The sequence below is a fragment of the Pelophylax lessonae genome, assembly GCF_965119305.1.
Source record: "Pelophylax lessonae genome assembly, chromosome: 5".
Classification (NCBI taxonomy): domain Eukaryota; kingdom Metazoa; phylum Chordata; class Amphibia; order Anura; family Ranidae; genus Pelophylax; species Pelophylax lessonae.
The window spans coordinates 31,271,591-31,299,081 of NC_138772.1; the positions used below are offsets into that span (position 1 = coordinate 31,271,591).

The 27,491-nt window shown below is 44.0% G+C and overlaps 1 protein-coding gene across 1 annotated transcript in view; it reads right to left on the reverse strand.

Moving 5' to 3' along the window:
* Window positions 1–27,491, reverse strand: part of ADCYAP1R1 (ADCYAP receptor type I) — a 419,514-nt gene that overhangs the window by 63,684 nt on the left and 328,339 nt on the right. The window contains exons 8-13 of the mRNA XM_082258031.1: window positions 27,038–27,135; window positions 22,799–22,931; window positions 19,903–20,056; window positions 9,703–9,763; window positions 9,517–9,586; window positions 1,164–1,255 (exon numbers count right to left, since the gene is read on the reverse strand). Coding sequence (XP_082114157.1) covers window positions 1,164–1,255; window positions 9,517–9,586; window positions 9,703–9,763; window positions 19,903–20,056; window positions 22,799–22,931; window positions 27,038–27,135 — 608 coding nt within the window. The remainder of the gene's footprint in view (window positions 1–1,163; window positions 1,256–9,516; window positions 9,587–9,702; window positions 9,764–19,902; window positions 20,057–22,798; window positions 22,932–27,037; window positions 27,136–27,491) is intronic.

The following is a 27,491-nucleotide window of genomic DNA, read 5'->3' on the forward strand; positions in this document are numbered from 1 at the left end:
TGGCACTCATGGGAACTGATGGGCACTAATAGGTGGCACTGATATGCACTGATAGGTGGCACTGATGGGTGGCACTAATGGGCAATAATAGGCACTGGTAGGTGACACTGATGGGCAGCACTGATGATGGGGCACTGATTGGCACTGATAGGTGGCACTGGTGGGCACTGATAGCTGGCACTGGTGGGCACTGGCAGGTGGCACTGGTGGGCACTGATAGGTGGGGGTGGTGGGCACAGGTGGGCACTGGTAGCTGGCACTGGTGGGCACTGATAGGTGGGGTGGTGGGCACTGGTAGGTGGCACTGGTGGGCACAGATGTCCCTCTCCTTTTCGAGACCAATGTCCCTCTGACAGCAGCCGGCGATCGGCTTTTTTTTCTCCTCGCGCTAATAGCTGACAGCTGATCACGTGGTAAGGGGTGGCGGTAGTAAGGGTCTCATGGACCCTCTGATCACAGAACGAGCCATGCGTTCTCTGAAGGGAGCGCGCAGGCAGCTCATGCACGGGAGGACGTACATGGAGGCTCTCCAGGCAATTAAGGTACTCGCTGTAGCCATCTTTCGGCTATAGCGCGGACGGGAAGAGGTTAATATTATATTATTAGAACAAATTATATTTAGGAGAGGAAGGAAACAATGTATTCCAAACTGCGCTACAGATATGTTAAAATATAAAACCATAATTATGCTACTATAAATATTTATTTTTAAGCTTAACCACTTCACTACTTTTATGCACTTTAAAATGGTGGTAAGTGTGTATTTTTGAAGTGCCATTTAAAATAGTACAGTTTTTTTTAAAAAAAAGAATGGTGGTTATTAAATATGAAAAATCTGTCTACAAAATAAATATATTTAAAATGACTTTGGGTACAGGGTACTTGTTAGTCAAAGTATCACATCACTAAAAAATGGCCTGGCAATGAATAGGGTATTAGAGTCTGGTATAGAAGTGGTTAAAGTAACAGATCATGAAAGCTTGGTTATATTTTGTTGGTTCACTATGATGGGTGTAGATAGATGTAAGGAAGCATATCCATATATCATAACATACAATTCTAATTATGTATTTAGGGTTGCTCTGAACAATCAATACTCAGTATCCATATCACGGCAGGTTATTGGTTGTCAGAAGGGACACAGAGGGAGGGAATATACTTACAGATATATACTGGACTCATTGCCACCTATGTCTGGAGACTGCAGCTTCTGCACCAGAATGATTATTATGCCTACAAACAGCACAAAGTTGATCTGTTGAGAAAATAAATATTAGATGCAATACAGGAAATATCCACCAGGGGCCAGTATTTATGTCAAGAAGACAAAAGATTTTAACATTTTTTTTTAAACAGTATTATTTTATATAATATCCCATGATTGACATATTGATACTGGAGGTATAATTGTAGTATAGATAGTGGATTCTCTCTTTTCAATTTGTAATATACTGTATTTGTCTTTGCTTGCAAAGGAAACCATTTTTAAAAAACCAATACATGTGTTAAAAAAAAAAAAAAAAAAAAAAAAACACAAATCAGCCAGTTATGAATCGGAAAGCAAGAATTTAAGACATACAAACTTTGCAATGTTTAATTTCAGCAATTTTTAGATAAATTCTGCAGACTGCACCAAAGTAGGGCACCAATGCTTTAGGGAGTACTATTTTTTTTTCTTTTTTTGGGATACTTTTGTATTTCATTGAACAGAAGATACAAATGTAATTGGAATACAAACCATATATACATTTTTAGTGGATGGACTGGTTAGGATCTTTATAGTTCTTTACAGTTTATACAGTTAAAAAAACAAAAAAAGGACATTCTTATATATAATATATATATATATATATATATACATATATACAGTGTGTGTGTATATATATATATATATATATATATATATATATATATATATATATATATATATAAATATAATGGACAGCAACACAAGCATTGCACCCAGAAATGGAAGTGTAAATTTGCTTTTTTTTTTTTGCGCTACTCAAATAAGGGCAACACACAAAACACACAAGTCAAATAAAATGTGTGTATATATAATGTATATATATATATATATATGTATATACAGTGCATTGCAAAAGTATTCGGCTCCCTTGAACTTTTTGATCTTTTGCCACATTTCAGGCTTCAAACAAAGATATAAAACTGTAATTTTTTGTGAAGAATCAACAACAAGTGGGTCACAATCATGAATTGGAACGAAATTTATTGGATTTTTCAAACTTTGTTAACAAATAAAAAACTGAAAAATTGGACGTGCAAAATTATTCAGCCCCTTTACTTTCAGTGCAGCAAACTCTCTCCAGAAGTTCAGTGAGAATCTCTGAATGATCCAATGTTGACCTAAATGACTAATGATGATAAATAGAATCCACCTGTGTGTAATTAAGTCTCCGCATAAATGCACCTGCACTGTGATAGTCTCAGAGGTCCGTTTAAAGCGCAGAGAGCATCACGAAGAACAAGGAACACACCAGGCAGGTCCGAGATACTGTTGTGGAGAAGTTTAAAGCCGGATTTGGATACAAAAAGATTTCCCAAGCTTTAAACATCCCAAGGAGCACTGTGCAAGCGATAATATTGAAATGGAAGGAGTATCAGACCACTGCAAATCTACGAAGACCTGGCCGTCCCTCTAAACTTTCAGCTCATACAAGGAGAAGACTGATCAGAGATGCAGCCAAGAGGCCCATGATCACTCTGGATGAACTGCAGAGATCTACAGCTGAGGTGGGACATTCTGTCCATAGGACAACAATCAGTCGTATACTGCACAAATCTGGCCTTTATGGAAGTGTGGCAAGAAGAAAGCCATTTCTTAAAGATATCCATAAAAAGTGTCGTTTAAAGTTTGCCAGAAGCCACCTGGGGGCAGGGCCAGACTGGGAATAAAAACCAGCCCTGGAAATAATTTAATAGCAGCCCCATAGCATCATTGAGAAAATTCTGGTTATAAGTGGTAAAAGTGGAGCAATCATCAAGGGGGACCCCAGGAACTCTGGGAATGTGGGAGAGGGGGTTACTGATATAAGGGGGGCCTTTATATCAATGCCCTCTTACAACACTGTATTTACTCCCCCCTTACATCACTGACCCCCCCCCCCCCCCCAGACTGGCCTGCGGGGCTGTCCCTGACCTCCTCTCAGGTGTACTGTGCAGGGCTAAGTCAGTTGGCTCCAGCTTGGTGACTCCAGTTTTATCCTATAGTCTCCTCTCCACAGTCCACATATGTCTGACTTCTCCTATGGCCCCCATCCTGGCGGCACTCCAACTCTTGACTCCTCTCCAGACTCATACTCAAAAAATGCAGACATTAGTAAAGAGACAAGAGATGGTCAGAGGCTGCAGACATGGTACAAAAGATGGTTAGAGACTGAGAACATGATACAGGAGATTGTCAGAGACTGCAGACATGATAGAAGAGATGGTCATAGACTGCAGACATTATACAAGCGATGGTCATAGACTGCAGACATGATACAAGAGATGGTCAGAGACTGCAGACGTGATACAAGAGATGGTCATAGACTGCAGACATGATACAAGAGATGGTCAGAGACTGCAGACGTGATACAAGAGATGGTCAGAGACTGTCTGCAGACATGATACAAGAGATGGTCAGAGACTGCAGACATGATACAAGAGATGGTCAGAGACTGCAGACATGATACAAGAGATGGTCAGAGACTGCAGACATGACACAAGAGATGGTCAGAGACTGCAGACATGATACAAGAGATGGTCAGAGACTGCAGACATGATACAAGAGATGGTCAGAGACTGCAGACATGATACAAGAGATGGTCAGAGACTGCAGACATGATACAAAGGATGGTCAGAGACCACAGACATACAGGAGATGGTCAGAGACTGCAGACATAAATACAAGAGATGGTCAGAGACTGCAGACATGATACAAGATATGGTCAGAGACTGCAGACATAAATACAAGAGATGGTCAGAGACTGCAGACATTATACAGAAGATGGTCAGAGGCTGCAGACATAAATACAAGAGATGGTCAGAGACTGCAGACATGATACAAGAGATGGTCAGAGACTGCAGACATGATACAGGAGATGGTTAGAGACTGAGGACATGATAGAAGAGATGGTCAGAGACTGCAAACATGATACAAGAGATGGTCAGAGACTGCAGACATAAATACAAGAGAGGGTCAGAGACTGCAGACATAAATACAAGAGAGGGTCAGAGACCAGTGCCCACCAAATGCAGCCTTATCAGTGTCCACCAAATGAAGCCTTACCAGTACCTGGATCACACACATTAGCAATCTCCTGCAGGATCAGGGAGCTTGGATTTGAATTGCCTGGATCAGCCACTGTAACAAAGTCCTGCATCCTAGACCACCTCCTATGATACACATTACACAGATTCAATTTCACAGCATTGGATCAGTAATCCATTTATTACAGGAGACGGTCTATAACGCGGGACTTTGTTACAGTGGCCGCCGAACATTTTAGACCCAAGCCTTGTGTGCAGGGGCGGACTGACAGCTCATGGGGCCCCCTGGGCAATAGGAGATTGTGGGGCCCCTGTGTCTCTGCCCAAAACTCAAGCCACACCCACACAAAGCCCCACCTACATATTGCAGCTCATCTGCATAGAGGGGGCATTTAAATATCTCCTGCTGAATAGCTTGCATTGAATATCCAGGCTAATATTCATAGAAGCTGCTGGGCACTTTCAGGTTTAAAGATGGCTGCTGAAGAGAGGAGGGAGCGAGGGAGGAGAGATAGGAATAGGAGGAAGAGATGGGGGAGATAGGAAAGTAGGAGTATAATGGGGAAAGGGGAGAGAGGAAGATGGGAGTGAGAAACAAAGAGGGTGAGAGAGTAAATAAGGGGAGGCGGGTGAGAGAGAAGGGGGTAAGAGAGAGGTGGTGTGTGAAAGTTAGGGGGGGTGAGAGAAAGAGGGGGTGGGGGGTATTAGAGAGAGGGGGTAAGAGAGGGAGAGGGGGTGAGAGAAAAATAGAGAGCGGGTGAGAGAAAGAGCGAGGGATAAGAGACAGAGAGAAAAGGGAAGAGGGAGAGAGAAGGGTGTAGGGGGGGGGGGGAAGAGGGTGGTAAGAGAGAGAGAGAGGGAGATAGGGAGTGAGAGAAAAAGAGGGGGATAGAAGAGGGTGGGGGAGAAAGAGAGAGGGGTGTGTGGGAGAGAGGGGGGGTAAGAGAGGGGGATTAAGAGAGAGAGAAAAAGAGACCAGGGTGTGAGAGGGAGTGAGAGAAAAAGAGGGGGTAAGAGAGAGGGGGTGGGTGAGAGAGAGAGGGGGAGGGAGAGAGGGGTGAGAGAGGGGGGGTATGAGGAGGAGGTGGGAGAGAGGGTAGGTGAGAGAAAGATCGGGGTGAGAGAGGGGGGGAGAGAAAGATAGGGGTGAGAGAGAGAGAGAGGGTGGTAAAAGAGATGGTGGGGAAGATAGAGAGGGGTGAGAGGGTAGGTAAGAGAAAGATGAGGGGTGAGAGAGAGAGAGGGGAGATAAGAGGGGGGAGGTGAGAAAGAGAGAGGGAGGGAAATGAGAGAGAGTGGGGAGTAGGAGAGACAGTTGGTGAGAGAGAGAGGGGGGGTGAGAGAAAAATGGGGGTGAGAGAGGGGGGTAAGGGAGAGGTGGTGAGAGAAAGGGGGGTTGAGAAGAGAGGGGGGTGTGAGAGAGAAAGGTCCACCCTCTGAAAACTTGGCTTTGTTCCAGAATTCCTTACAAATTCACCATCTGCCACAGTAATGCCTCTTACTGTATCAGGGACGTAACTAGAACTTACAGGGCCCTGGTGCAAGAAACCTTAAAGGGCCCCCATCAGTCCTTCCCACTGATCTGTTCTGCTGTGGGCCCCTTTCCTACTGTCTTGCCCAGCCCCCCCCCCCCCCACGGTGGCAGAAAGCAAGTGATATGTCCCCAGCACACCAGGGAATTCCACATAAGGGTCCAATGCAGTGGCAGAACTACCAAGATTGCAAAGGTGGCACTTGTGACCGGGACCTGGCGTTCCGCCACTGCCAGGTACCCAGCCTTCTCTTGCTGTTTGCCCCTGCTTTTGGCAATGCTGGTCTGGCTTCTGTCTCTACGCCAGTGGTGGCAGTCTATTAGGACCCAGGTGCTGGTTACATTATGGGGCTGATGGGTGCATGCGGGGGAGAGCTTGCACTATTGGTTGTGGACAACTGAGACCCCGCCTGTCATCTAGCAGCAGTAATGTTGCAAAGCCTTCTCTATTGACATGTCAATCGGGATGTGATCCAGGTGATTCTCCCAGTTGGATCTACTAAACAAAATATTTATTAGCATCAAGAGTACAATCACACATATATCAACCATATGTTCAGCAGCCATGTGTGCTGGCCCTCCTGCACATGCGCTCATCAGCCCCATAAAGTACCCAGCAGTGTGTCCAATTCTGCTGCCGCAGCCATGGATTTAGAGACCAGCGCTGTTCAATAGCAGGGATAGGACAGCAAGAGGAGGCTGGGAACCCTAATGATAATGAAACGCCAGTCGCATATGCGACTTTTCTTATCCTGGTAGTTCTGCCACTGGTCCACAGTGGGAGGATTCCCCCATCCACTTGCAATGTGTAGATGGGGGAATTTTTTTTTTTTTTTTTTTCATTCAATCTAAGGCCCCCCTTTCAGATTGGGCAGACACCATCCAGCGGATCTGCCTGCTCAGCGGGGATCCCTCCACTGATCCTCACTGAGCAGGTGGATGACAGGTCCATGTCCACCCCATTATGCAGAGTGGACATAGACACAGCCTACTATTCTCTGTGAGGCAGTCAGATGGAAATGGGCCGACTGTCCATTTCCATCTGTCTGACATCTGATCCGATCCGCTGGATGGATGGGGAATGGATCCCCATTCGTCTGTTTTTAGCAGATTGGATGCTGGTGGGTTTTAGCAGACACATTTCCACTGACATCTGCTGCTGGCTGCTGCATAAAGAACAATGGATGGTACGGTCGGGTCTGCCTAGAAAAACTGACAGGCAGACCTGATTTGTCCGTTATTGGCTGGCTAAGTGCTGAAAAGTGAAGTTTGGGAAGCTGCTGGAGGAACTGAGAAAGGGGAGGGAGACAGATAGGGGAGAGAATGGGAGGGAGATAGGGACAGCTCACTTCAGTGATCACAGAGCAGAGATCTCAGATCGCTCACCTGGGAATCTGGTAGCTGATCATTGACACAGCTGGGAATGTGTAGCAGGCTGTTTTTCATATTTCCCGCCCACACATCCTCCTTCCACACATCCTCCTTCTCTTTGGCAGGCACAGCTGCATACCGACTGCCGAGCATAGGAGAGTGGGCGGGCCAGGCTGAGACACACACACTCGGCTCAGCTCCAGCCACCGGGCACTTTAGGGGAGGAGGTGGGAGGGGAGAACTTTGGCGTCCCTCCCCTCTGCCTCAGCTCGCGGCGCACCCGCTGTGCACCCGCCCAGGATAGGTCTTGGGCACCTCTGCAGCTGCAGCCACAGCCCCAAGCGGCCCCAGGGCAGGCGGCCTAGCGGGAAATTTCCCGCTATCCCGCTAGGCCAGTCCGGCCCTGCCTGGGAGACACACCAAACATGTGGAAGAAGGTGCTCTGGTCAGATGAAACCAAAATCAAAATTTTTGGCAACAATGCAAAACGTTATGTTTGGCGTAAAAGCAACACAGCTCATCACCCTGAACACACCATCCCCACTGTCAAACATGGTGGTGGCAGCATCATGGTTTGGGCCTGCTTTTCTTCAGCAGGGAGAGGGAAGATGGTTAAAATTGATGGGAAGATGGATGGAGCCAAATACAGGACCATTCTGGAAGAAAACCTGATGGAGTCTGCAAAAGACCTGAGACTGGGACGGAGATTTGTCTTCCAACAAGACAATGATCCAAAACATAAAGCAAAATCTACAATGGAATGGTTCACAAATAAACATATCCAGGTGTTAGAATGGCCAAGTCAAAGTCCAGACCTGAATCCAATCGAGAATCTGTGGAAAGAACTGAAAACTGCTGTTCACAAACGCGCTCCATCCAACCTCACTGAGCTCGAGCTGTTTTGCAAGGAGGAATGGGCAAACATTTCAGTCTCTTGATGTGCAAAACTGATAGAGACATACCCCAAGCGACTTACAGCTGTAATCGAAGCAAAAGGTGGCGCTACAAAGTATTAACTTAAGGGGGCTGAATAATTTTGCACGCCCAATTTTTCAGTTTTTTATTTGTTAAAGTTTGAAATATCCAATAAATTTCGTTCCATTTCATGATTGTGTCCCACTTGTTGATTCTTCACAAAAAATTACAGTTTTATATCTTTATGTTTGAAGCCTGAAATGTGGCAAAAGGTCCAAAAGTTCAAGGGGGCTGAATACTTTCGCAATGCACTGTATATATATATATATATATATATATATATATATAATAGACAGCAACACAAGCATTGCACCCAGAGATGAAAGTGTAAATTAGCTTTTTTTTCTTTTTTTGCTACTCAAATAAGGGCAACACACAAAACACACAAGTCAAATAAAATGTATATATATATACATATATGTGTGTGTTTGTGTGTGTGTGTGTGTGTGTGTATATATATATATATATATATATATATATATATATATATATATATATATATATATATATACTGTATACATTTATAATAGACAGCAACACAAGCATTGCACCCAGAGATGAGATTGTAATTTTTTTTTTTTTTTGCTACTTAAATAAGGGCAACACACAAATGAAATAAATTACTTATTATAATCATGCACGATGTGCTAAAAAAAAAAAACAAAAAAAACACAAAGATAAAATAGCTTCCACAAAATATGCTAAAAAAAAAAAAAAAAAAAAAAAAAGCTTTGAGCCTGTTCCTTAAGTTTCTTCTACTTTTCTTTTGGCCAGCTTGCATGAATGCTTCTGATATTCGGCCAACAAATGTTTTATAAACAGCCCCCAATTGTCTAAAGACACAGCAAGCAACACAAACCTCCACCTAAAACTGGCAAGACAAACACTCAGCAGGGACTTCTTTTGTCACATGTATGACAATAGCTTGTCCAGAAACCTTCCAAAAAGCCAAAAACGACTTAAAAATTCTTCTGGAGAATTATCTTTACAATTTGAGGTCACATTTTTTTAAATATTTTTATAACCTAGGATAAAATGAATTTCAGTAGATTAACTCATCATTTCTCAGAGGGATGTTTTAGGCTTTAATAATTTTGTGAAAAAATATTCAAAAGTTTAAAAATATATCCAGAATTCAGCACTCTTCATAGGCCACCACTGAGGATTTACCACTTTAGCCTAAAAAAGTTTTTATTCGAAGAACAGATAATGGTGAATACAGTATGTCTGCAGAATTTATAGATAGAGTGAGCGTTACTTAGTCAATGTATCTGCAAGCCCTACACATATTTCTTTGCTGTGCAAAATATATATAAATAAATCAATATAAATTAATTGAAATTAAATACACATAAGATGTAACTTACCATAATGGAGGCAATGACTGGACCCTTAATGACCCACCAGAGGGCGACATTGTTATTCATTTCCCAACAGCTAAGAGAGTCGTTAAAAAAAAATAAAAATAAATAATCACCATTTACAGTTAAATACATAAATAAGTACCATGTGTAGATATTAATTGTACAACTATTCATATTTATATTACACACCCCTGGTCATCAAAGTGAAGTCGCAGCACAGCCCATATAGTGACACATATAAGTGGGGTTCCTAGAGAGAAAAAAAAGGAAACAGTACAAGTTAGATCAGCCCTTAGAAAACACATGAAAAAAAAAAAAAAAAAAAGCCTGATATCAAAGAAATAACATATATTGGAGAGAAAATACTAAAAGTAGAGCTGCACGATTCTGGATAAAATGAGAATCACAACTTTTTGCTTAGAATAAAGATCACAATTCTCGGCGTAACATCAACTTTACTGTTTAGTTTTTTACAATTTGTTACAGTGTATTTTTTGCCAAAAAACTGCATTTAAAAGACTTCTGAGCAAATACAGTGTGGCATAAAAGATTGCAACAATCGACATTTTATTCTCTAGGGCAGGGATCCTCAAACTACGGCCCTCCAGCTGTTTTGGGACTACACGTCCCATGAGGCATTGTAAAACTCTGACATTCACAGATATGACTAGGCATGATGGGAATCGTAGTTTCTAAACAACTGGAGGGCCGTAGTTTGAAGACCCTTGCTCTAGGGTCTCTGCAAAAAAAAAAAAAAAAAATATATATATATATATATATATATATATATATATATATATATATAAATAATGTTTGGGGGTTCTAAGTAACCTTCTAGCAAAAAATACTGATTTTAACTTGTAAGCAACAAGTGTCAGAAAAAAGACTTAGCCTTTAAGAGGTTAAAGTGCCCTCACTTACAGACAGAAGTTCATTCCTTTGATCTAATAGAAGGAAATGATATACAGTATTGTAAAACATTGTGTTTACAGTTATAATCTTGCAGCCTTAACAATGTTGATATACATTTGTTTTTTTTGTTTTTTTTTACAGCTGTTACAGCTTTACAGCAGAGAACAGCTCTGTAAGAATCGAGGACAAGCCGTTTTAAGATCGTAAGGGGGGGGGGGGTGAATCGAGATCGCGATTTTTTAACAATTTGTGCAGCTCTAACTATAAGCTTTTAGTATCTCGATCAAATTGTCAGTATAATCAGCGGAAAAATTCTTTATTTTTTCCTGTCAAATATTATTATAAAATATATAATATATAAATAATAATATTAACAACAATTACACTAATAATAGTAACAACTATATAATAAAATAGTGGAAGGGGCCAGGGGGAACAGCAATGAATTAGGGGAAGGGGCGGTCAGCATTGCATTAAGGGGAGGGGGCCGGGGGCAGCAATGTATAAGGGGGAGGGGGCTCGGGGGCAGCATTGTATAAGGGGGCCGGGGGGGAGAGCATTGTATTACGGGGAGGGGGGATCAGTATTGTATTAGGGGGAGGGGGATCAGCATTTTATTAGGGGGGGGGGAATCAGCATTGTATTAGGGGAGGGGGATCAGCATTGTATTAGGGGGAGGGGGGATCAGCATTGTATTAGGGGAGGGGGGATCAGCATTGTATTAGGGGGCAGGGGGCCAGATGTGTATTAGGGGAAAGGGGGGTAAGAAGTGTATTAGATAGTGGGGAGGTGCGGTCAGCAGTGTATTAGGGGGATGGGGTCAGCAGTGGTAGCACTGCTATAGTGTAGTATATTAGAAGAAGGGGGATCAGCAGTGTATTAGGGGGAGGAGGCAGCGGTGTATTAAGGGGAGAGGGGCCAGAAGTGTATTAGATAGGGGGAGGAGGGTCAGCAGTGTATTAGGGGGGTCATCAGTGTATTAGATAGTGGGGAGGGGGGTTGGCAGTGTATTAGATAGTGGGGGGGGGGGGTCAGCAGTGTATTAGATAGTTGAGAGGGGGGTCAGCAGTGTATTAGATAGTTGAGAGGGGGGTCAGCAGTGTATTAGATAGCGGGGAGGGGGAGTCAGCAGTGTATTAGATAGTGGGGAGGGGGAGTCAGCAGTGTATTAGATAGCGGGGGGCAGCAGTGTATTAGATAGCGGGGAGGGGGAGTCAGCAGTGTATTAGATAGCGGGGGCAGCAGTGTATTAGATAGTGGGAAGGGGGGCAAGCAGTATATTAGATAGTGGGGAGGGGGGTCTGCAGTGTATTAGATAGTAGGGAGGGGGGTCAGCAGTGTATTAGATAGTTGGGAGGGGGTCAGCAGTGTATTAGATAGTGGGGAGGGTGGGGTCAGCATTGTATTAGATAGTGGGGAGGGGGGGGTCAGCAGTGTATTAGATAGTGGGGAGGGGGGGGGGTCAGCAGTGTATTAGATAGTGGGGAGGGGGTCAGCTCAGCAGTGTATTAGATAGTGGGGTGGGGGGTCTGCAGTGTATTAGATTATGGGGAGGAGGTCAGCAGTGTATTAGATAGTGGGGAGGGTGGGGTCAGCAGTGTATTAGATAGCGGGGAGGGGGTCAGCAGTGTATTAGATAGTGGGGAGGGGGGGCAGCAGTGAATTAGATAGCGGGGAGGGAGGGTCAGCAGTGTATTAGATAGTGGGGAGGGTGGTCAGCAGTGTATTAGATAGTGGGGAGGGGGGTCAGCAGTGTATTAGATAGTGGGGAGGGAGGGTCAGCAGTGTATTAGATAGCGGGGAGGGAGGGTCAGCAGTGTATTAGATAGTGGGGTGGGGGGTCTGCAGTGTATTAGATTATGGGGAGGAGGTCAGCAGTGTATTAGATAGTGGGGAGGGTGGGGTCAGCAGTGAATTAGATAGCGGGGAGGGAGGGTCAGCAGTGTATTAGATAGTGGGGAGGGGGGTCAGCAGTGTATTAGATAGTGGGGAGGGGGATCAGCAGTGTATTAGATAGTGGGTAGGGGGGGTGTCAGCAGTGTATTAGATAGCGGGGAGGGTGGGGCCAGCAGTGTATTAGATAGTGGGGAGGGGGGGCAGCAGTGAATTAGATAGCGGGGAGGGAGGGTCAGCAGTGTATTAGATAGTGGGGAGGGGGGTCAGCAGTGTATTAGATAGTGGGGAGGGGGGTCAGCAGTGTATTAGATAGTGGGGAGGAGGGTCAGCAGTGTATTAGATAGTGGGGAGGGGGGTTAGCAGTGTATTAGATAGTGGGGAGGGGGGTCAGCAGTGTATTAGATAGCGGGGAGGGTGGGGCCAGCAGTGTATTAGATAGTGGGGAGGGGGGGCAGCAGTGAATTAGATAGCGGGGAGGGAGGGTCAGCAGTGTATTAGATAGTGGGGAGGGGGATCAGCAGTGTATTAGATAGTGGGGAGGGGGGATCAGCAGTGTATTAGATAATGGGGAGGGGGGATCAGCAGTGTATTAGATAGCGGGGAGGGTGGGGCCAGCAGTGTATTAGATAGTGGGGAGGGGGTCAGCAGTGTATTAGATAGCGGGGAGGGTGGGGCCAGCAGTGTATTAGATAGTTGGGAGGGGGGATCAGCAGTGTATTAGATAGCGGGGAGGGTGGGGCCAGCAGTGTATTAGATAGTTGGGAGGGGGTCAGCAGTGTATTAGATAGTGGGGAGGGGGGGGTCAGCAGTGTATTAGATAGTGGGGAGGGGGGGTCAGCAGTGTATTAGATAGCGGGGAGGGGGGGTCAGCAGTGTATTAGATAGTGGGGAGGGCGGGTCAGCAGTGTATTAGATAGTGGGGAGGGGGGGTCAGCAGTGTATTAGATAGCGGGGAGGGGGGGTCAGCAGTGTATTAGATAGTGGGGAGGGCGGGTCAGCAGTGTATTAGATAGTGGGGAGGGGGGCCAGCTGGGTTGTTCCTAGAGCCCACGGCCTCCCAGTTGGGCTGTTCCTAGAGCCTGCGCCTCTCTCCCAGCCTCCCCCCCCCCCCCAACAAGAAGTAAGAGAAGGAATAAAGAGAAGAATAAAGAGAGAATACATGGAAGAGAGAGGAAAAGTGGGGGAGGAACAAAGAAAAAGGGAAATAAAGAATAAGAGAAAGAACAAGAAAGCTGGATAGAGAGAGAGATATAAAAAAACAAGAAATTAGGATAGAGAGAGAGATAAAAGGGAAAGAAAGGAGAACAAAGAGAAGGAGTGGTAAATCCTAAAATATACCAGAAGGGGTTTTAATTCTGTGTCAGTGGTAGGGACCCAGAGAGCACTAAATGTCTGCTTCTTAGGGGTGCAAATTACTTGCCTTGCCTTGGGTGCTGACAACCCATGCTACGCCACTGGGGCTGGTATGAATTTATTTCCAGGGCTGGTTTTTATTCCCAGTCCGGCTCTGGCGCCTACACATGACATTGTCCATTGCGATACACATGTTACATGCTGGAGTGAAAGCAATATTTCTAGCACCAGACCTCCTCTGTAACACTAAACTGATGACCTATAGGGGGCTTTTAAAATGTCACGTATGGAAAATATAGGGTACTGAAGTTTGTCGCCATTTCACAGGCGCACGCAGATTGAAGGTTGACATGTTGGGTGTCTTTTTACTCGGTGCAACCTCATCTTTTATATTTTATTAAAAAAAAAAATGTGGTCATTTATTATGAAAGAAAAGTAAGGGAAAGGAATGGAAAGGGGAAAGGGAAAGAGGGAAAGAGGGAAAGGAAAGGAAAGGGGAAAGCAAAAGGGAAAGGGAAAAGGAAAGGGGGACAGGGGAAAGGAAAATGGAAAAAGAAAAGGGGGCAGGGGGAAAGGGAAGGAAAGGAAAAAAGGAAAGGGGGACAGGGGAAAGGAAAAGGAAAGGAGAAGCGGAAAGGGGAAGGGGAAAAGAAAAGGAAAGGGGGACAGGGGAAAGGGGAAAGGGGGACAGGGGAAAGGGAAAAGGAAAGGGAAAAAGAAAGAAAAGGAAAGGGGGAGGGGAAAGGGAAAGGGAAAAGGAAAGGGGGAGGGGAAAGGAAAAGGGAAAAGGAAAGGGGGGCAGGGGAAAGAGGGAAAGGAAAGGAAAAAAGGAAAGGGGGACAGGGGAAAGGAAAAGGAAAGGGGAAAAGGAAAGGGGGACAGGGGAAAGGAGAAGCGGAAAGGGGAAGGGGAAAAGAAAAGGAAAGGGGGGCACGGGAAAGGGAAAGGGGAAGGGAAAGGGAAAAAGAAAGGAAAGGAAAGGGGGAGGGGAAAGGAAAAGGGAAAAGGAAAGGGGGAGGGGAAAGGAAAAGGGAAAAGGAAAGGGGGACAGGGGAAAGGGGAAAGGGGGACAGGGGAAAGGGAAAGGGAAAAAGAAAGGAAAGGGGGAGGGGAAAGGAAAAGGGAAAAGGAAAGGGGGAGGGGAAAGGAAAAGGGAAAAGGAAAGGGGGGCAGGGGAAAGAGGGAAAGGAAAGGAAAAAAAGGAAAGGGGGACAGGCGAAAGGAAAAGGAAAGGGGAAAAGGAAAGGGGGACAGGGGAAAGGAGAAGCGGAAAGGGGAAGGGGAAAAGAAAAGGAAAGGGGGACAGGGGAAAGGAGAAGCGGAAAGGGGAAGGGGAAAAGAAAAGGAAAGGGGGACAGGGGAAAGGGAAAGGGGAAGGGAAAAGGGGAAAGGAAAGGAAATGAAAGGGGAAAGGGAAAAAGGAAAGGGGGACAGGGGAAAGGAAAAGGGAAAGGAAAAAGGAAAGGGAGACAGGGGGAAGGGGGAAAGGAAAGAGGGAAAGGAAAGGAAAGGAAAAATGGAAAGGGGGACAGGGGAAAGGAAAAGGGAAATGGAAAAGGAAAAGGAAAGGAAAGGGGGAAAGAAAAGGGGGGTAGGGGAAAGGAGAAGGGGAAAGGAAAAGGAAAGGGGGAAGGGGGACAGGGGGAAAGGGAAAAGGAAAGGAAAGGAAAGGAAAGAGAAGGAAAAAGATAAAGGGGAAGGGGAAAAGGGAAAGGGAAGGGAAAGGGAAAAGGAAAGGGGGGTAGAAAAAGGGGAGAAAGAAAAGCAAAAGGGAAAGGAAAAGGGAAAGTGAACCATTACTCTGAAAGCCCCCACACACATTTTGCATTTATGGATTTTATTGTGTTTCACAGAATGAAGGAATGAAGATAGAAATGAAGAGAAAACCGTTGTGTGGAAGGAAAACCTCACTCTGAAAGCCCCCCAAACATTTTGTATGTTTGTATTTTGTTTCATTCTATGTTTGTATTTCACAGATTTGGTGTCATTATACTGCACTAAGCACACTCTCAGTAAATATTCAGCATTGAAGTGACACCATAAAAGAGGAAAGACAGTAATAATAGATGAAAGCACCTCACGCACAGATGCTTTCACCCAACACCTGAAAGTCAAAGCAGCATTAAAAAATAATTGTAAGTCACCCGATGACAAGGGCCCCCAGTGGATGAAGGAACACGGCTTCTGGAAAATCAGGAACGGCTGCGTTTTCTTTGAAATACAAAGCCGGAGCGGCAATCAGATCCGCCGCAGAAATCGAGCATGGCAGGAGCCTGGTGCTTGAAATGAGGTTTGTAATTAAAATGCAAATTTATGTCATACAGCGCTGCACTCTCTACAATCTCTCCACCACATGAATTATTTAAAGGGTTCTTAACGTGAAATCCTTCAACGTGTACCGAGGAGCAGCAAGCCGCGTTCTTCAAACTTGGGGCGATGATGATAATTAGGAGGAGAAGAATTTTAAGTGACTGCCAACGCTCAGGCTGATCTCTGGGCACACAGATAAATACACACATATGCCGAAACTGTGTTCTGTACCAATGGATTGGGGACATTTATCAGCCAATCCCATGATCCAAATAAGACAGCGCAGGAAGGTTGGTGACCTCAGTTTTTCTTACTGCAATTACAGCGTGGTCACCAGCATAGCTCCCAACTGTCCCTGATTTAGAACAAAGTTCCTCTGTCCCTGTTTCCTCCTCATTTGTCCCTCATTTTGGTCTGATCTACACTATATTACCAAAAGTATTGGGACGCCTGCCTTTACACACACATGAAGTTTAATGACATCCCAGTCTTAGTCTGTAGGGTTCAATAGTGACCCTTTGCAGCTATAACAGCTTTAACTCTTCTGGGAAGGCTGTCCACAAGGTTTAGGAGTGTGTCTATGGGAGTGTTTGACCATTCTTCCAGAAGTGCATTCGTGAGGTCAGGCACTGGTCTGCAGTCTCCGCTCTAATTCATCCCATAGGTGTTCTATCAGGTTGAGGTCAGAACTCTGTGCAGGCCAGTCAAGTTCCCTCACCCCAAACTCGCTCATCCATGTCTTTATGGACCTTGCTTTGTGCAGTGGTGCACAGTCATGCTGGAACAGGAAGAGGCCATTCCCAAACTGTTCCTACAAGGTTGAAATTGTCCAAAATGTCTTGGTATGCTGACACCTTAAGAGTTCCCTTCACTGGAACTATGGGGCCAAGCCCAACCCCTGAAAAACAACCCCACACCATAATCCCCCCTCCACTAAATGATTTGGAGCAGTGCACAAAGCAAGGTCCATAAAGACATGGATGAGTGAGTTTGGGGTGAAGGAAGTTGACTGGCCTGCACAGCGTCCTGACCTCAACCTGATAGAATACCTTTAGGATGAATTAGAGCGGAAACGGCAAGCGAGGCCTTCTCGTCCATTAACAGTGCCTGACCCCACAAATGCGCTTCTGGAAGAATGGTAAAAAACTCCCATAGACACTCCTAAACCTTGTGGACAGCCTTCCCAGAAGACTTGAAGCTGTTATAGCTGCAAAGGGTGGGCCAACTCAATATTGAACTCTTGCTGTGAAGGCTAGTTATAGGTTTGGGGTGGTTGCCATTTTTTGTACATTATAAGGTAAACGTGTGTTTGCCAAAGCATGTACAGTAGAATGAGTGAGCGTTGTCATCCTGGAAAAGGAAGTGTGTTATTCACAGGTTCACCAGGGGAAGTAAAGAGGTTAAAAATTCAGAAAAAAATAAAACAAAAGCAGCCAGCACATCTATGGACTAATAATCTGCAATACATTACATGTTTGTTTTTGGGTTTTAATTCACTTTTATATGCCTACACTTCTCAAGTCATTATTTTGTGTATATGCTGGAGGTATTTAAAAGAGACATTCTGGATATGAATATTTACCTATAGTTACGTTTTTCCAGCTTGGACCAATGTAACTATGCATATACTATACCTGTGGGTTCCCTCTAGATAAGGGGTCTCCAAACTTTCTAAACAAAGGGCCAGTTTACTGTACTTCAGACTTGAGGGAGGCCGGCCTTTGGGAGTAGAAATTGTCTTAGCGACAGTGGGAGTAAACAGTCCATGTTTGGCATTAGGGGAAGGAATTCCTCTTCACTGGCACCCATCATTGATGTCAGTGGGAGAAACAGTGCCCCATCATCGGTGTCAATGAGAGGAATAGCGCCCCGTCATTGGTATTAGTGGGAGGAATAGAGTCTCATCATTGGTATTAGTGGAAGGAATAGTGCCCCATTATTGGTCTCAGTGGGAGGAATAATGCCACATTGTTGGTATCAGTGGGAGGAATACTGACCAATCTTTGGTGTTGGTTGGAGGAATAGAGCCCCATCACTGGTGTCAGTGGGAGGAATAGTACACCATCGGTGGTGTCAGTGGGAGAAATAATGCCTTATCCTTGGTGTCAGCGGGAGGAATAGTGCCCCATCATCGGTGTCAGTGAGAGGAATAGGGCCCCATCCTTGGTGTCAGTGGAAGGAATAGTGCCCCATCATTGGTGTCACTGGGAGGAATAGTGCCCCATCGTTGGTGTCAGTGGAAGGAAAAGCGCCCCATCAATGATGTCAGTGGAAGGAATAATGCCACATTGTTGGTGTAAGTGGAAGGAATAGTGCCCCATCATTGGTGTCAGTGGGAGGAACAGTGCCCCATCATTGGTGTCAATGGGAGGAATAATGCCACATTGTTGGTATTAGTGGGAGGAATACTGACCAATCTTTGGTGCTAGTTGGAGGAATTGAGCCTCATCATTGGTGTCAGTGGGAGGAATAGTGCCCCATCCTTGGTGTCAGTGGGAGAAATAGAGCCCTATCTTTGGTGTTAGTGGGAAAAATAGTGCCCCATCATTGGTATTAGTGGGAGAAATAGTGCCCCATCATTGGTATTAGTGGGAGGAATAGTGCCCCATCATTGGTATTAGTGGGAGGAATAGTGCCCTATCATTGGTATTAGTGGGAAGAATAGTGCCCCATCATTGGTATCAGTGAGAGGAATAGTGCCCCATCATTGGTATTAGTCGGAGGAATAGTGCCCCATCATTGGTATCAGTGGGAGGAATATTGCCCCATCATTGGTATTAGTGGGAGAAGTAGTGCCCCATCATTGGTATTAGTGGGAAGAATAGTGCCCCATCATTGGTATTAGTGGGAGGAATATTGCCCCATCATTGGTATTAGTGGGAAGAAAAGTGCCCCATCATTGGTATTAGTGGGAGAAATAGTGCCCCATCATTGCTGTCAGTGGGAGGAATAATGCTCCATCATTTGTATTAGTGGGAGGAATAGTGCCCCATCATTGGTATCAGTGGGAGGAATAGTGCCCCCTCATTTGTATTAGTGGGAGGAATAGTGCTCCATAATTGGTATCAGTGGGAGAAATAGTGCCCCATCATTGGTATTAGTGGGAGGAATAGTGCCCCATCATTTGTATTAGTGGGAGGAATAGTACCCCATAATTGGTATTAGTGGGAGGAATAGTGCCCCATCATTGGGGTCAGTGGGAGGAATAGTGCCCCATCATTGGTGTCAATGTGAGAAAGAGTGCTTTGTTGTTGATGTCAGTAACAGGAATTCTGCCCCATTTTTGGTGTCAATGGGAGGAATAGTGTCTTGCATCATTGGGAGGAAAGTGCCCCAAGGGCTAGATAAAGGCAACCACAAGGTTGCACCTGCACCCTGGGCCACAGTTTGTATTCTCCTGCTATATAAGCTGGAAATAACTGTAGTAGTCACCATTACTACACAGCTACTCCAGTGTTCTCCAATAGCTTCTGGGTCCTGTGCCAAGTTGCTGCCCTGCTGCATTATGAACACAGGAGGTCGGAAGCAAGGCATGGGTGCCTTTCAGAGATTTCTTAATGAATGCAAAGCATCCTTTCATTGGATAGGTGGAGGGTGTGACATCATCACCCCACCTCTCCACCTTGTCCAATCAGAGAACGTTTTGCATTCATTGATAAAATGTGAAGCTATCTCTAAATGGTACCCCTGCCAAGCAACTGACCTTCTGTATTCAGTAAGTAGCCATTTGGTACCAGCTAGAGGAGATTACTACAGTAGTGGTGCCTACGACAGTGACTTCCAGCCTCCACAGGGATCACTCAGGAATGGTACATACATACTTACATTGATCCAAGCATTACCAATGTAACTATGCAAAAAACAAATCCATACCTGGAATTCTTTTTTAAAGACATTTTTTTGTAGATAAAGACTTACCCCATCCTATGATTGTGTACCAGTAGAAATATCGTCTTTCTGGGAAGAAGGTCTCCACCAGCAGTGTGAAGAGGTAGAGTCCTTCAATGAAGAGCCAGAAATAGTTGGACATGACGCAATAATGGAAGAACACCATGACGGCTTTACATTCCACCTGGTATTGAGAGAAGACATTAGTATTTTCTTTATTAATACAGGTATTCATATATTGTACTACATTTACCAGTGTTCATTTTTGGCAGCAAATTTAGATTTCGGTTTAGTTTTAGTCTTTTGACTAAAATGCCATTTTAGCTTTAGTCGATTTTTAGTCTTTTGACTAAAATGCTATGTGGGTTTTAGTCGTATTTTAGTCATCTGAATTGTTTTAGTTTTAGTCATATTTTAGTCAACTAAAATCTCCAGTACTGTTTAGTCGACTAAAATCTCATACATTTTAGTTTACTACAAATCGAATGGGTTTAGGTAAATTGCAATGCATTATTTAAATATTTCTCTAGAATTACCAAACTAATTATAGAATCCTGGAATAAAAATAGAATCATTTGTCATTATTTCTGGTATTAACCACTTCAGCCCCGCCCAACGTACATTTACTGCGGCACTCTTCCGCTGCTGGGCAAAACGACGCACCCCCCGCTCGTTCCCTGGGGAGCTGCCGGCCACTCGCGATCTCCCGCAGCAGAGGGAGAAAGACAGGCGGCTCTACCTGACTGTGGTTTGGTTTCAACAGAACCCCTCATTATCCACTTCTTGATTAGAGTTTGAACACTGCTGATTGGCATTCTCAATTCCTTGGATCTTTTTATATCCCTTTCCTGTTTTATACAGTTCAACATCCTTTTCCGCAGATCCTTTGACAATTCTTTTGCTTTCCTCATGACTCAGAGTCCAGAAACGTCAGTGCAGCACTGGATGAAAGATGCAAGGGTCTGTCAGGAGTTCAGAAACTCATTGACCTTTTATACACACACGCTAATTACAAGCAAACAAATAACAGGTGAGGATGCAGGGGCGTAACTACAGGGGTTGCAGGGGTTGCAGGGGTTGCGATTGCAACCGGGCCCAATGCTCCAGGGGGCCCAGAATTGGATAGGAGGGGAGGCGGGGGCAGCATGTAGAGAAATCACTGTCCTCCTTTTTCCTCCTGTAGCTGCAGAAAGAAAATGGGTCCTCTGTATGCTACCCCCACCACTCCTCCTATCCAGTTCACTTGTGTTCTGCTGTCTCTGGGCCCCTGTGTGCTCGCCTGGTCCCCCCCCCCCCCACTGTGATCCCTCCCCTTTCCTGCCGGGTGCTGCAGGGGATGTGTAACAATAGAGAACCAGGAAGGGGTCGGTAAATATGTAATTTACCAGCTCCTTGCTTCTCTAAATGGGCGGAGTCATAGTCAGTTACATTGTAAAAAAATAAAATAAAATGATAAAAAATAATACAATTAAAATAGCAAAAAATAAAAACTACTGACACCAGTGGGTGAACTTTCAGAATCGCAAAGGTCCCACTTGCAACCGGGCCCTGGCATTCCACCACCGTGGGGAGGCCCCAAGATGGCAGGAAGGGGGCCCACTGCAAAACTTGTGAAAGGGACCCGCTGTGGGACCGCAATAAAGGGCCCCGCAAGCGGAGTAAAGGGCCCCAGGATCAGTGGGAAGAGCCCCAGGCTTGAAGAGAAGGGCCCCGACCAGGGGTCCGGGGGGGCCCTTCATGGTTTCTTGCACCGGGGCCCTGAAGGTTCTAGTTACGCCTCTGTGAGGATGGTTACCTTTAATAGCCATTCAAACCCCTTTGTGTCAACTTGTGTTTATGTTATCAGGCCAAAATCACCAGGGTGTGTAAACTTTTGATCAGGGTCATTTGGGTAGTTTCCGTTGTCATTATGATTTAAAAAAGAGTAAACACAGTTGATTGATAATAAATGGCTTCAGCCAAACACTAACCATGAGTGAATTGTTTGTGTTATCATTCATATTCTCATAAAAATGGCCAAGAAATCATAAATTCTGCCAGGGTGTGTAAACTTATTAGCACAGCTGTATCTTCATAGTAACTATCTGCTTCCCCTTCACAGTAGGACTGTCAGAGGGAGGGGCAGCTTTGTGAGCCAAAAACCTTCCACTGGGTGAGATGAGAGTAAGAAGGGTCCACCTTCAATTTTTTCCCAAATCAGTCTGGAGCCTCTTGGAAGGCTTCTATATAAGGTGTTCATGCAACAGGGTACAAGGAGAAGTTGGGTTCACTATTTTTGGCTTTGTTCGGACACACTCATTCTAAAGTCTTCTGAAGTTCTTCTGAAGCCAGTCACATACTGGTGGCAGTGTCTAGGAGGAGATTGTGGAAGTGATCTTCTGGCCACGAAAAGGGTTTATAGACCAAAAGAAAGACATGAAAAATGTGTTGGAAGGCATTCAATAGAATGCTACATTTGCTCCTTTGGCAAGACCTACCCACTGTAGCCTCACTTTATAGCAATAGACAGTGACATGGCACCAACTTTTTAAGTTCAGATGTTTCAAGTGAAGGGCACTGTTAATGCTACAACATATAAAGACATTTTAGACAATTGGACTCTTCAAACCTTGTGGTAACAGTTTTAAGAAGACCATGTTCCTTTGCAGAATCACTGTGCCCTGGTGTACAAAGCCAGCTCCATAAAGACATGGTCTAACTAGTTTGGTGTGGAGGAACTCAAGTGGCCTTTACCGGGCCCTGACCTCAATACCCACTGTATACTTTAAATTCTTTTAACTTAACCTAAACCATAACTGAGGTCAGAGGATTCGCCAAGATAACTGAACATCTGGTTACTCAAGTCTTGGGCCAATCCAAGTGTGATTTATGTAGTTTATTTATATCTACACATACAGTATATCAATTTGTTCCTACCGCTACTTACAGTGGAAACATGGCAGTGGTTGCTGTCTTGCTCGGCGTAGAGGACTTCGTCTTTGATGAAGACTGATATGGCTCGGAGGATGAATGAGACAAAAAGATTCATGTGGATGAAGTTGCGCGTACAGTGAAGCTTCCTGGAACACACAAAGTTTTTAGGTTATGCATTCAACAAAACAATTGGGTACATGTATAAGCTTTTAGGTAGGTGCCTACAAGGAGGATTTTTCATATAAGTAAGCTAGTTTGTCTGCCCAGGCATGGAAGGGGTTAATTGAGTTTGGACTCTTTTTGGACCATGCCTTCCTTCCCGGTGCATATATATTAAGGGGGAAGACCAGGTCCAGAGAGACAGCCTGCACATGGGACACTGAGAAAGGGCTGCTGCGTCATGTACTGTATTTCCACGTAATACCGGAGTTTCAAAGGCATCTGCCAGCTTTGGAGGACACCAGTTGTTGTGGACTACACCTATTAAGGTATGCCTGGGCAGTCTCAGCTTAGTCAGTTAGGGTTGGAACTGTGTTACATTCGCATGAACGTTGCCACAAGAGTTCTCAGTAAAGTTTCTAAAATGTTTTAAGCCTGGTCTGAAGTTATTCAAAGGGTGCATGGTAGTACATGATGTATGAAAGAACAGGACCTGTAAAGCACCTATGGGGTTCAGGAGTAAGGCTACCACGTAAGGCCCCTGGTGATGTCATTTATTACAAAACGTGCGTTGGGTGGAAGTCTTGACGTCACCCAGCATCCCCAATTGATTTGTGGGATTTGGAGATCTGTAAATGCCAGTTTTTACACATTCTGAACATTTATAATTACAAAAAAGAACCCTGGTAAAGGATTTTACACCTGGTGCTCTGTTTTTTCATTGTTTCCGGACATCCTGTGATATGGAGAACCTGTGTATGGATGCCTAAGTGATATCTTGGTTTCCAGTGGTGGATATTCACCTATACAAGTACAAATTGACTTCTCATTAATTTGAAGGTCATACCCACTCTTGTAAGCATATACCTATACCAGGTGAGAGGACACGTGGTGGTATCCATAACAGGCTGTGAGGGGAAACATGGAAATCTCATGTGCGGAACATTGCATTTGATTGCTTTGGTGGTGGACTTTAACCTCACATGGATTTTATTTATGCATGAACTTTCAGTTTGTTTATTTTTTCTTTTTATATTTATATATCTTTTGTGTGAATTGTATTCATTGATTTAGGTCAGTGCGGCATGTTTTTGAATATACTACGAAAGGCTAACTCAGCAGGAGAGTTAGAGAGCAGTTCCCACGGGTAACCAGGAACAGGTGGGAAGTGTATAGCAGCCGGTCATGATGCGTGGTACCTGGGAGGGTGACAGGTCCTCTGGTTAGCGAGGGGGTTGGGGATCTGGCTCCCTCCCTAGCAGTCAGTTACCCAAAAGCAACCAGGACCAAACCCAAGGTACGAAGAACCCATGTACCTAGCCGCATGGTATGGGGGAGCTGAAGGAGTTCTTGTTGAGCATGCATGAGGTCCAGGTTAGAGCTCGGTGGGACCCCATTCTGTCACTGGGAGTGAGGTGACAGAGCTATGCTGGACTTGTGGAGAGGGCACAGGCTCAGCGGTGTCTCTCCTAAATGCAACATACATTGAGGAATGTGTGTAGTAGCACAGGGTAGGGGACCTCTGTACATTTATCTACTGCACACAGGGTACGGGTCATCTCTAAGTCAGAGTGCCGTCAAAATATTTGACTTTGACATGAACACGGCCCCGCCTGGCCCCCAGGCATTGATTAGCGTGCACACAGGGAGAGGTAGCCCCATGTGCAAGGCGAGTAAGCCCCGCCCACAAGCTAAGCTGTGATGAAATACTTGCCAAGCAGGTTATGGCCATACATTCGTTTTTGTGAACCAGACACAATTGGGGGATTAATAAATAGTGTCTCAGAAAAGTTTTATCTCAACTGGTACCAACGCTCATAGCAACTAGCCAGCTTCTATCTTTAATTTTTATTCATACAGCCTTGAAAATGAAAATGTAAAAGCTCATTGGTTGTGTTCTGGTTGAGACAAAGTTGGGACAAAGTTTGTCTCAGACACTTTTTATTGATCCCCCCCCCCCCCCCCATGGCCAAACACAAATGTGAATTTTTCTAGACATGTGTGGTTCATTTCGTTCCGAATTAAAATTCGGGCAAATTTTTCACTATTCAGACGCATCCAAATTTCCAAATTACAATAGTAAGGAATTTAAATGAATCCAAAATAATGAAACAAAATCTCGGATGAAATTCAAATTTAACTAGTTTTCTAATCAAATTCAAATAGTTTTCTAATTCAAAGTTGAATACTTTTCCGATTCGAATTCAAATTTCCAAAGAAAATAAAGGAATGTAATAGAAAATAATATAACAGAATAGAAAATAATAATAGGATAGAAAATAAAGGAATAGAATATAATAGAGTAAAAGAGAACAGAATAGAAAAAAAAAACACAATAGAAAAATAGAATAGAGTAAAAAAGAAAAAACAGAATAGAAAATAAAAGAACAAAATAAAATAGAATAGAAAATAAAGGAAAAGAATAGAAAATAAAAGAATAGTAAAAAATAGAAAAAATATAACCATCTTGTGAAATTTGGATTTCAAGCAGAATTCAAATTCGAATACAATAGAAAAGAATAGAATGGAATGGAAAAAAAAAAGAATAGAAAATAATAGATTAGAATAAAAAAAAAGAAAAACAATAGAGTAAAATAGAAAGAATATAACCTTCTTCCGAAATTCAAATTTTTGAATAGAATAGAAAGGAATAGAATAGAAAATGGTAGAATAGAATTAAAAAAAACAATAGAATAGAAAGAATATAACCATCTTCCAAAATTGGAACTTTGAATAGAATAAAATTGAGTTAGAATAAATTAGATTTAGAATGGATTTCGATTCAAATGGAGTTCGAATGGAAATAGATTCTGAATCGATTTGCAGTTTTTTTTAATTTGGTCGAATTGAGTTCAGTTTGACCAAATTTAGAGATTTAAAATTGATTCAAATTCTTATTAACCTAATGTATTCCGAAAATGAATTTAATGAATTAAACAAATTTAACCAAACTAATTTATGTAAATAACGAATCGAAACAAAATTAATTTTTTCATTCTGCACATGTCTATATTTTACTAAAAAGACCCACTACTCCCAAAGTATCTCCAACACCCTTCCCTTTACCTTATAGCTAACCTTCATGGCAAACCGCTACATACACTGTGAAAAATATTATGGGAAGAGAAAAGGATGGTCATCCTGTCCTGTTATATACACAGTTTTGCCATTGGCTCCCGCTGCTGTCAATTAAAGTCAGTGAGCCAATGAGAAGAGATAGGGGTGGGGCCGAATGGACACACAGAGCTGCAGCTCGGCTCAGGTGCCCCCATAGCAAGCTGTTGCCGTGGGGGCAGGAGGGAGGGGATAGGAACGTCAGCAAGGGACCTGAGAAGAGGAGGATCTGGGCTGCTCTGTACAAAACCACTGCAGAGCAGTTAAAGAGGTTGTAAACCGAGAAAAAAAATTTTTCTCTTCTTTACATCCTGAAAGAGAAACCCATAATGAGCTAGTATGCATCGCATAGTAGCTCATTATGAAATACTTACCTTAGAACGAGCCCCCGCCGTGCCGTCCGCTTACCTGTATGACGGGCGACATGTATAGTCGCCCGTCTTCCGGGATCGCGGCATCCGGCCATCTGATTGGCCGGAGCCGCGGTGACGTCACTCCCGCGCATGCGTGCGGGAGCCGACGGTCACGGCACGGGGCTCTGAAGGAACGGCACGATCTGCCGTTCCTTCAGAGCGCATGCGCCAGTGACGTCACTGGCTGCATTAAAGGTAAATATCTCCTAAACGGTACATGTTTAGGAGATATTTACAGTACCTATAGGTAAGCCTTAATATAGGCTTACCTATAGGTACAACTTCCTGAGGAGGGTTTACTTCCTCTTTAAGTTTAACATGTTTGTTATTTAAAAAAAAAACAAAACAAAAAATAAAAAAAAGGAGACTTTAATTTCTGGACTTTTGCCATTATTTTTTTAAGAGTCTGTTTTTTTTTTTTTAAACATATCAATTATATTTTCTCTATGGTCAAAAACCCTAACACCACAATTAAGCCATCCAACCCATTGTTCATCTTCTGGACCTAAACCATCACACTGGGCAGCTTTTGTAATGTACATATGGGAATGGTCTAAGAAACTTACCTGAAGCGGCACAGGATAACCATGGCGGTGGTGAGTGCCACAAGAGAAGTGCTGTATCCAACCGTGTACAGGGCCTTCACCGACAGGAAGTAGGTGTCCTGGGAAAGAGAGGGAAGGGTTATATCTTTACACATAGCAGATGTCATTTTGACCCAAAGCAATACACAGTATTGTGAAAATAGATATTTCCCATTTTTGGATAGAGGAAAAGAAGGGTTATACCCCGTCATTTTTTTTTTAGTTTTGTTTTACTATCTGTGTCCCATTGCGGAGATTTACCTTCACTTCTTGTCCCATAGCCAAACAGGAAGTGAGAGGAAACCACTATTAGTGGTGCACTCCACAAATCTGGCCTTTATGGAAGAGTGGCAAGAAGAAAGACATTGTTGAAAGAAAGCCATAGGAAGTCCTGTTTGCAATTTGTGATAAGCCACATGGGGTGAATGTGAAGGTA